This window comes from Mirounga leonina, unplaced genomic scaffold (genome assembly GCF_011800145.1).
Source record: "Mirounga leonina isolate KUSES-001 unplaced genomic scaffold, KU_Mleo_1.0 Mir_170, whole genome shotgun sequence".
In the NCBI taxonomy this organism is placed as follows: domain Eukaryota; kingdom Metazoa; phylum Chordata; class Mammalia; order Carnivora; family Phocidae; genus Mirounga; species Mirounga leonina.
Genome location: NW_023270433.1, coordinates 11,656,020 through 11,666,558, shown reverse-complemented (window position 1 = coordinate 11,666,558; position 10,539 = coordinate 11,656,020). Strand labels below are relative to the sequence as shown.

General features: G+C 53.4%; 1 protein-coding gene across 11 annotated transcripts in view; it reads left to right on the top strand.

The window, feature by feature from the left end:
* The window catches only part of RABGAP1 (RAB GTPase activating protein 1), a 159,803-nt gene extending 154,233 nt beyond the window's left edge, over positions 1–5,570 (top strand). For 10 of the 11 annotated variants that reach the window (XM_035015842.1, XM_035015844.1, XM_035015846.1 and 7 more), the window contains 3 exons: positions 275–346; positions 2,332–2,529; positions 3,851–5,570. In XM_035015842.1, coding sequence (XP_034871733.1) covers positions 275–346; positions 2,332–2,529; positions 3,851–3,973 — 393 coding nt within the window. In that variant the 3' untranslated portion in view covers positions 3,974–5,570. Of the gene's footprint in view, positions 1–274; positions 347–2,331; positions 2,530–3,206; positions 3,353–3,850 lie in introns of all 11 variants that reach the window. The other variant, XR_004681217.1, reaches the window with a different exon arrangement.
* Positions 5,571–10,539: the final 4,969 nt, after the last annotated feature.

The window sequence follows — 10,539 nt, the reverse complement described above, 5'->3', positions numbered from 1 at the left end:
CTGCCCGTCCTCCTGCCCCGTCCTCCTGCCCCGTCCTCCTGCCCGACTTTCTGCCCGTCCTCCTGCCCCATCCTGCTCATCCTCCTGCCCCGTCCTCCTGCCCGTCCTCCTGCCCCGTCCTCCTGCCCGACCTCCTGCCCCGCGCACCCGCAGCCCCTACGGCCCCCACTCTTCCTTCCCCTCGGCCTGTCCACCTTCTGCTGTAGAATTCCTCCCAAGCCCAGGTTCTGCACGTGATGACATTGCTCAAGAGATTGTCACTTTGTTTCTTTAGATTTGTTCTCAGTTGAGTGAAAGATTGGAAAAGCAGCAGACAGCTAATAAAGTGGAAATTGAGAAAATCCGGGTAAGTTTTCCTTTACCAAAGAGATTCTGTTCTGTACCACCTAGTTCGCTGTGCTTTGTTCAGCACCACAGATTTCAGGAGGGGGTGGTTTACTTCGATTTCAAAAGTGAGAGAAGCTTGTGAGTACCTGATGAGGGGCCCATCGTGGCCTGGCTCCGTGCCGGTTTGCTCCGGACGGGAGGGCAGACGCAACCCGAGAACTCTGGTTTTAGATCTCAAAATACAAATGCCCTTTTCTTCACATAACATCCTCTGGATGACGTGACTGTAACAAGAAGTGACCTGGGATTTGCAGATGTCAGCGGAGCAGGTGGTCACTGCAGTGCCACAGGTGAAGGAGGCCTGCCAGCCGGAGTTTAGCTCCAGATCAGGTGCAGAGGTCAGGACCCTGTGGTGTCATTTGTCACTCTGCACGTTCTGTAAAATGAGGACACTCAGCTCCCCCTCTGAGCTCAATTCCTTCTGCTATAATGGATCCAAATCCAATGAAGGCTTTAATTTTTTAATGTTTTTGTTGCCAATTCAGGGGCTTTTGTAACTTGGTGCTTTCTTTTTTTTTTTTTAATTTTTTTTAAAGATTTTATTTGAGAGAGCGAGAGAGAGTGCACATGAGCAGTGGGGGAGGGGCAGAGGGAGAAGCAGGCTCCCCAGTTTGGGGCTGAATCCCAGCACCCTGAGGTTACGTCCTGAGCCCAAGGCAGACACTTCAATGACTGAGCCACCCAGGTGCCCAGTGCTTGCTTGCTTTAAGCTGTACCTGTATTAGAGCACTCATCACATTTTTCCAAGATGAGTAACTTACTGAAAGATACTTTGCTAACATATTTAATAGCTCAAAGGACAGGAAGGTGAGCAAGTTCTGTGCTCATGGCCCTATTCACACACATCACCGTTTTACCTGGAGGAAGATGGCACCTGGCCTCCATTGTAAGTAGTGTTTAACTAGCAGTGTTGATTTTTTAAATGTAATTTATTATCTGATTATAAAACTAGCAATGCTTATTGCAGAAAATTTGGAAAATAAGAGTAAGAAAACAAACCCTTATATTACCCATAGATAATATCACCATCATTAACACGTTGGTATATGTGCTTTCAGTGCTCATTCTGTGTTTATTTCAACATATAAAATGCTATTCATTCTAAGATAGGCGTTTTTTTCCACACTTACCTCTCTGAAATTGGGACAAGTTTTATAACTGATGGCCTTTTAAAGTGGTTTAACTGGGGGCACCTGGGTGGCTCAGTCCAGGCATGCAACTCTTGATTTTGGCTCAGGTCTTGATCTCAGGGTCGTGAGATCGAGCCCCGTGGTGAGCCACATGTCGGGCTCCATGCTGGGGGTGAAGCCTGCTTGGGATTCTGTCTCTCCCTCTCTCTCTCTCAAAATTAAAATAAAGTGGTTTAATTGGCAGAATATTCTCTTAGAGGAATGTGAAATGAGGTTTCTCCCAGTCAGGGACATCTTATTTTAATGAAACATGGTATATATTTGTAACCATGCTTTACAGACATTTTTGTGTCCTTGTTCACGCAGCATTTAACCATTTTACCATGTTATGAAAAATTCCTCAAACACTTTGTAGAGGCTGCCTACATACTTCCTTGTATAGGTACAGCCCGGTATCTATTTAACTTCTCACAGTGGTTGGATAGTTTATCCCCTCGTTATTTTTCTGTCTCTGATTCTGCAGTGAAAATCTTTGTATCTAAATCTTTAGTCGCTGCATCTTCATTTTTTTAACCAAGGTTCCTTGGGAGTGAGATGACCAAAGATATAAGAATGTTCTTACTGATTTTAGCGTAGGATACTACATGGCTTTTCCACTAAGGTATCTGCCAGTTTGCAAAGAGAACAGAGTTTTTCGGGAGCTGTAGTGCTTGACCCAGAAGCCACCTCTTGGCTCCCCAAAAAGGAGGTGCCCACACCTTCCTACGGGGCCACTTCTCTTCTTTGCCTGTTCACATCTGACATTCACTTTCAGCAAAAAGTGGATGACTGTGAGCGCTGCCGGGGATTTTTCAACAAAGAAGGTCGCATAAAGGGCATGAGCTCAGCTAAGGAAGTTTTAGATGAGGACACAGATGAAGAGAAGGAGACACTCAAGAACCAGCTGAGAGAGATGGAACTGGAGCTGGCGCAGACCAAGCTGCAGTTGGTGGAGGCCGAGTGTAAGATCCAGGTAACTGCCCGGCCCCGCGCCCGGCCCCCTGTGTGGGCTGCAGACCCCAGAAATGGTCTCTGTGCTTGGGGTTTTTTCCCTTTTAAACTTTGACCATAATCCTTATAGGAAGAAGCCCATTGCTTGTTATTTACCAGTGGATGTTTAATTAGTATTTGGCCTGTCATGAATTGGACTTTCTCATAATGAGAATTATCCATCAAGCTTGGAATCTTTTTGGTGGAGCGGAGACAGGCTTGGAAATCACTGCTGCACCACCAAAACCTGTGACCTTGGGTCTGTGCGCGACCTCCTTACACTTCAGGTCCCTCATCTGCAAGTGGAGGTGATAAGGGCCCCTATCTGATAGTTCGCTTTGAAGACTAAGTACGATAAAAGCACAGAAAGGGCTCGCAGCACAGTGTCTGGGGACTTCCTAAATGCCACCTCTTAGTCCCAGCTCCTATCACTTAACTAGCTTTGTGACTTTGGACGTGTTACCTGGTTGATCTGAGCCTCCATTCCTGATGAAGAAATCGGGGCTTCCTTTGGTCATCTTCGTCCCGCGTGGCCAGTTCCACAAGCACCCTTACGAAGCGCAGGTGGGCCCGTTTGTGGAAGGGACCGAGTTAAGGACCGAAGTTTAGGGCCTGGTCTCCCACATCACACACATTCACTGGGCATCTGCTCTTTGCCAGGCCCTGTTCTAGGTGCTGGGGTTGCAAAGCTAAGACTTGGCTTGTGTGACTGTCCAGGACAATCAGGAAAAGCACCACCAAGGCAGCAGTATGTGAGCTGTGGTCAAAGAATGAACAAGGGTTGCAGCTGCAGAAGCGAAAGAACAGTGAGCATTCCTGGTGGAGGGAGCGGCATGCTGAGCAGCAGAGGGAGGAGTGGGCCTGCCCAAGAAGGAGTGTCAGGACGTTAGGGGTGGAGGTGGGTACTGAGCTGGCAGACAGTCTCTGGGTCCAGATCATGAAACCCCTCCAATGCCTTGCCTGGGAGTCTAGACTTTAAAGGTCTTTGCTGGAAATTAATGGCATGGTCTTAACTGGAGTGCTAGCCCTGTCTGTCTGGTGTGTAATAGGTGGACAGGAGAGGGAGGCGCTCAGTTAGGAGGTTGTTTTAATAAATAGACTAGGCAAGAAATGAAGAGGTCTTCACTAGGAAAGGTCCCAGAACTCTAGGGATTCTAGGTACTTCTATGCCAGTTGGAAACTGGGGAATTTCCAGAGGCCTCTCAAGAGTAAATAGGCTGAAGTCTTGTGTTGACTCAGCTCTGGGGAGGCAACGCCATTCACGCCGGAGCCCAGCACGCTCATGTACATCGTTCCTCTTGCAGGACCTGGAGCACCATTTAGGCCTTGCCCTAAATGAGGTACAGGCTGCCAAGAAGACGTGGTTTAACCGAACACTGAGCTCCATAAAGACAGCAACGGGGGTTCAAGGGAAAGAGACTTGCTGAGTGAAGCGGCTGCCTCCAGACACCGTCAGAAAACACGACACCTTTTGTTGCCTTCTTTGGCCAGATGTGTGATTCTGTGACGTGTCCCAGGACCAGGATGTATCTAAGTCAGATCCGTAGAAGCATGTTGGTAGGTCATTGGACCAGAGCTCGTGAAGCAGGCAGCCTCTGGGGTAAGGCTCCCCTAACTACTGATGCTGACAGGCCTGCTGGCTGTATGACGCTCTGGACGCGCTCTGGGAAACCATCCTCGGTGTGAGCTGCCAGGCCTCTCTCCCTGGTGGGGGTCACGACCTCACGCAGCCCAAGGACTGAGTTGACAGTGTCAGAGTTTGGGGATCCTTCAGGCTTTTGGTTTTTTTCTAAACCTTTAATCTTTTTTTTTTAATATACATATTATATGTATTGCCGGGGGGGGTGCCAGGGGATCAGTAACTCAGTTCTTCTCTACTTCAGTGCCAGCATAGGGTCCTCCAGGTAGACATGGAGAAGCACTTTGTTTTCAATAGGAGGGTTTCCTGATTGTAGTCGCAGCCACCTAGTTTTGTTAAACTACACGATGCACAGGTTTTGGGTTTGGCATTATTCACGTTTCTGATCAATTCTATGCAACTCTCGTAGTTCCTGTTGTTCTTTAGTGTTAGCTGCCAAAACTTCACGGGGCTGGGCTGGGGGACTTGACTGACGTGAGACAGGATTAATCATAACATGGACAAATCTTATTTTGCTTCATGTGTCGTGTGTGTGTGTGTGTGTGTATATATATATATAAATATCTTTTCCCAGTGCGCCCAACTGACAGTGTTTAAATCCCAGACTAAGACTCATCTGCACAAGGTAATTATGTGGATATCTGGGCACTTGATCTCACTCCGGGTTTGTCGGGTTCCCCTTCTTCCCTGCCCTCACAAGAGCTGGGAAATGTTCCCTCACTAAAAGGTTCCTAGTGTTTTTGCACAACAGGTCATACAAGCGAGAAAGACACTGCACTGTGTGTGTGTGTTTGTGTAAACGCATGTGCGGGATGAGCGTGCCGAGGCCCCGTCCTGCTGGCCCGTGTCCCTCCCCAGAGTGTGGCTGGGTGCAGACCTCGCTATTCAGATGGACTGCAGGTTCTCACTTCAAAACTATGGAATGGAGGTTTTAGCACCTTTAAAAAAATAAAATAAAATAAATAACCTAGTCTTTTAACTTATATAGCGGTATGCTGACAGGCTGGCGCCGGGGGTCTCGTGTCTGCACGCGGGGCGCAGGAGCTGTTCTAAGAGGCACTGGTCTGTGTATAAAGAGACTTGGCTTGTTTTGTATCTCTTTTCCCGGTGGCTGGCCTAGCGCTTGCTGAGGTCATCTGTGATAAGGGAGGTGACAAGCGGCAACCCCCCCCCCCACCACACCCTCCACCGCTTTGTGTCTTTCTTGTTCAGTTACCGAAACAGCTGTAAGCCCATCTAAAACTAGGTGCGTGGACATTGTGCTAGGGTAGTTCCAGTGTGTCAACTTTATGAATTGAAATATAAACCAGTAAAATTGTATTACTATTCCTTTGGTTGGTTTTATTTTAACAGCATATTCATTAAATATTTTGGTACAAAGAGCATCACTTTGTAGAAACCGGTTTCATCATTACGCGCTCCTGCCCCGTCTCCCCGCTCGCACGCACACTCTGAGAAGGGCAGCCTGCGTGCTGGCAGACACGTGTGCGCTCAGGCACCGGGCACCCCCCGCCCGCCTGCGCCCAGCGGCTCCGGGCTGCCGCTTTGCGGGGTGCGGCGGGACCAGCTGCGCCTCCGTGAGGCTGACGCCCTGCGCCGCCATGGCCTGCACGGAACCCCTGCCGCGAAACGGAGGGCCGCCGTGACAGGGTGAGGCGCTGTTTGTGAAGCGGGGGGTTAGGGAAGTCCTACAGGAGGTAGGGGTGTAGTAGGACCTTGCAAGATGAAAGCACCTCACCAGGCAGAGACAGGAGGTGGAATTCCAGGCCTAAAATGTGAAAGTGCGGGAGAAGCAGCCGGGATCCGGGTCTGCTCTGCTGAAACTTTCAGGGAGAGAGGCGGCAGGGACGACCTCTCGCAGAAGCTCCTTCCTACTCCCTGGGGGGGTCCTCCCGCGCCCTGCCCCGTACGGCCCTCTTTACCACCTCGCCCCTTCTCTGCAGCAGGAAGAAAAGCAGTCTCCCCAACCCTGTGGTTCTCCCCTTGTGACCTGCCCTCCGGGACCCCTTCTACACCCGGCCTCGGATGGAAACGGGCTGAGATGCAGGCCGCAAAGGAGGGAAGGCAGTGAGTGAAGCCCCTGCCCGGTCTGCTGGCCACTGCCCCGAAGCCAGGCGAGTGCCCGGAGGGGCCTGGGCCATGGCAGGTGCATGACAGCAGCCAGGATAGCGGCTCCAGAGCGCATCTGGGATCCCTTTGCCGTTCTCGAGCTGGAGAACCGATTTCTGGGGTCCACGTTCCTGGCCAGCTGGGGCGGGAATCCAGAAAGGCCAGCTTGCCCTAGGTTTTCCAATCCCAAGGGTCCTAGTGTTCGGGAGTGCAGGGATGCCGCAGAAATCCTCATGTCGCAGCTGGGAAAGGAGAAGGGAGTCCATATGCCGGTCAGCCTGGGCACAGCAGGCCTCAGGGGACTCCTATGGGCCCTGCTGCAGGGAGGTCCCCTAGTGGTGTTAAGACCCAGACTGAGAACACTTGAGTGCTGGGACAGGTGTACGGCGCCCTGTGGGGACAGGGAGGGATGCGTAATGGCGAGAGAGATGAAGCAGCAGGGACGGTTTTTCTGCACTGCTGACTAGGGGGTTTGCTGGAGAGAGAGGCAACATTTAGCTGGAACGAACAGGTGGTAGTTAGCACCGTGGTCTGATGGGGCCGGGGGACAGAGACTGGATAATGAGGGGGAGGCCACCCAGGCCAAGCAGTCTGAAGGTCAAGGGAACCTTGACTGACTGGAGAGTTTTAAGCCAACAACTTGCTTAAAAAATTTAAGTGTCCAGTCAGTCCTTTAGAAAGAAAAGTTGGAGGAGAGATTTAGAGTCTAAAGAGAGGTGGTAAGATAGGCCAGATTGGAGACAGTTCCTGGAGAGTCCCCGAAACTTGGTGAGAGAAAGGGGGGAGACAGCCAGGGAGAGCCCGGGAAACACCGCTGGAAGGCGGCCAGAGCCCACAGACGCTTGGGACTTGCGCGGGCGGCGCTACCACAGTTTCGGAGCCTCAGCGGTGCTGCTCGTGCTCTGGTGTGGGGCGCTGTCCTGCCCTTCCAGCTGGTTGGCAGCACCCCTCCCCGCCGCCACCCGTTGTCACAACCAAAAAGGTCTCCCAGCCCTGGGTGGGGCGGTCAGCACTAGTTGTGAAGGCCTACCCTGGCAGGGGAGGCGAAGCCAGGAGAGCGTACAGTGACAAGGGCTGGCTGCAGGCCTGCGAAGTGCTGTTCGAGGAGAAAGGCGGCCACAGAGTAAGGCTGTGGTCACCGGGAGGAAAAGGAGCTCGTCGGTCAGCAGTGAGGGCAGGACGAGAGAAGGCTCACTGGATTCGGTGACGGGGAGGTTGCTGGTGCCCAGGGCAGGAGCAGACTCCGAGGTGGGTGGGGTGCGGTCAGCTGAGGGGAGGGAGGGGAGGAAGCAGAGACAGGCCAGTGTAGATGTTTAGGAAGCCTGGCTGAGGAGGGAGGGAGGGAAAGGTGGGTAGTTGGCAGGAACCACGGCAGAAAGAGCAAAGGGCATGAGGCTTTGAGCTGGAAAACTCCGATCCTGGTTCTGACCCCCTCCACATCTCCCAGGCTGTGGTCTGTCGGGGCCGCTGGAAAGGTCGGTGGAAGTACACGACGGGCTGGGCGGACTGGCCAGCAGGCCCCATTGAACCCAAGAGCCTCTGATCACCGGAGCCTTGCTAGTAAGTCCCAGCGGGGAGGAGGCACCTTCCTCAGGCTCCCAGGAGAGCTGCCACCCGTCTGCTCTGAATCGCACGGGCAATGGCAGCGTGCTGGTGAATCCCACTCAGTGGCGGGCAGGGAGAAGGCGGGCCCTGAGTGACAAAGGGAAGCAGGGACGCCCAGTGCCTTGTCCAGCCAGTGGCTGCACTTACCTGGAGGGCAGCAGCAGGCCCTGGCCTGGCTCTCTGCCTTCTCTGTCCCCCGGCTCCGCCGTCTTTGGCGGTCTGGGGGCTCGGCGTTACTGGGGCAGCTCCACGGCAGGACCCTCACAAGGGGGAAGAGCTTCAGCTTTGGATACAGATGGTTGCTGCCATTTAGAAGTTCTGTACTTTTACCTGTGAGCCTTAGTGTCCTGATCTGTCATGTGTGGGTACTGCCAGCCCTAGGGAACAGGTGTGAGCAGGAAGAGTGAGATGCGTGCAAAGCACCCAGTGAGTTCTACAGTTTAGAATTCGGCCCTCGCTCGGCACCCACAACTCCCCAGCTCGCTAGGTCAGGGTGCCAGGTTAAAGTTTCAGGTCCAGTAAACTCTTTGCGCCATGAGCAGAGTTAGCAGAGAGTTGTAAGGGCCAGGAAAATGGTCCTGCACTTGACAGCCTTCGTTTAACCAGAGTGGGTCCACTGCTGTTTAAGACAGAAGCTTTTATTTTGTATTCATCCAAATGGGGAGAATGCAACAGGTCAGGGCATTACAGACAAACGGCAGCAGCCAGACGAGAGGGTGAGTCTACGGCAGAGTCCGACAGGCGGTGCGAAGGAGCCACAGTGTGGGCGCTGGGGTGGCAGAGAGTCCCTTGGGACGAAGGCCAGGCATCTCTGGGCGAGGCACTGGTGACAGTCCACACGTGCAGGCTGCAGCTTCAACCACGCCGGAGGTTTAAAGTCCAGAGTCCTACGTGTCGTCATTGCCCCAGAGGGGAAGGGCAGTCCGTGGTGGTCGAGTTTGCCAGTGTTTGTCAACATCATACACAACATAAAGTTATTGCCAAGGGCTTTGCACTGCAAATTATACTATTTACACTTGCGTATTCAGAAAAAACAGTAGATAGATAGGTATTTTCAACTGGTATCTAAAAACTACCCTGGCCATCACCAGACCAGAGCGAGAGTAAGCTACAGCCAGGAGTCCAATGTCACGTGCGTAACCGTGCAGTGGGGAAAGAAAGGTTTCCTACCCACAACTACACTCGGCCTTCTCCATGCCTCCTGAACTCCCCACCCCGGGGCTGAGGCTGGGCAGGGCCACCTTAGTCCTTTACGAGGGAAGCCCCTTCTTGAACAGCCCTGGGCTTCCGTTCGGAACTAGCTGCCGCCTCCCCACACCACGCCACCCTGCCCACTCTGCTTCGAGCGGGTGACGAGCCCGACAGGCCCCTCGCTGCCAGTGCGACACGGCACGCAGAGCAGGGTGTGGGGCTGTGGAGCGGACGGGCTGAGCCGGCCCCAGAAGTGCCCTCCCCCTAATTAGGGCTACCTCGGGATGCCGTCCTCTCCTGTGCTCCTGAAGGTGTGGCTGGGCCCCCACCGGCCACTTAGGCCAGCAGACTGCTCCCTGGTAAAAGGCCTGAGCTCCGAGACACTCGGGGTAAAGCAAGGTAAGCACTGCTAAGGCCTGAAGGAGATGAAATCTGCCCAGTGAAGGCGGCTCGTGCCTCACTTAGAAGCTCACCAGAAGACAAGAGGGACAAAGGCAGAGGACTCCCACCTCAAGTAAGCATTCACTCTGCTTCCTTAAGCCCCTGGGAAGGAAGTGCCCCTGAGGGTGGGAGACGGCACACAAGACAGCCAGAGCCGCCTGGGATTCCTGGGAGGTGCTGAAAATAAGGCCCCGGAGTGCGGGGCCTTGACGTTGCCTGTAATTAGTCTCCCCAGCTGAGTTTCTAGACACAAGGGAGCAAGACCTGGCAGGCCCCACCGCTGAGAAGCCACTGCGGGAAGCGAGAGAGGGAGTAGGCAGCCCTGGGTGTTCCCTGGACGAAGGAGGGGTGCAGTGCGAACCCCGCCTGAGCGCGAGATGCCCTCCTGGTCAGGGAAGGGGATGCATCTAACGGCAGCACTTCTGACTCGACAGTGGAGAGGTGTCCGGGGAATCGGGGCTTGCCGGCCCGGCGGAATTCCAGCCACAGCTCGTGTGGGTGTCCTCCCACCCCCAGGGCTCAGGGCCACAGAGGATGTACTCCGGGAGGCCAACACAGTGACACAGATCAAGGAAGGAGCCCGCCTGGAGCAACGTATCTTGCCACTGACACACCAAACCAAAACGCCTAAGCCCTCAGCCCAGAGAAGAGGGGGAAGAGGCTGGACACTTAGAATGCAACTTAATAAATCACAGGTGGAGAAGGAACCTCCTGAAGGTCTTCTGAGCAATCGAAAACTCCTGTCCCTACTCTGAATTTCCATGAGCAACAACAACAAAAATCTTGACTTTACAAGCAGCAGAAATATTTAGGTTAGAGTCCAAAAAAAGAAAAGCCTTCTGACCATCTGTGTCCCTAAGCAGGAAAACGGCATCAAGCCTATGCTCGTGGGCTAGGAGAGGGCAAGGGCCTGGGCCAGGCTCCAGCTCCAGAGGGGACTGTGGTGCCCGACAGGAGCCTCCCTCTGAGGCCTGAGCTGCCTGAGGAAAGGCCACAGCTCCATCGCAG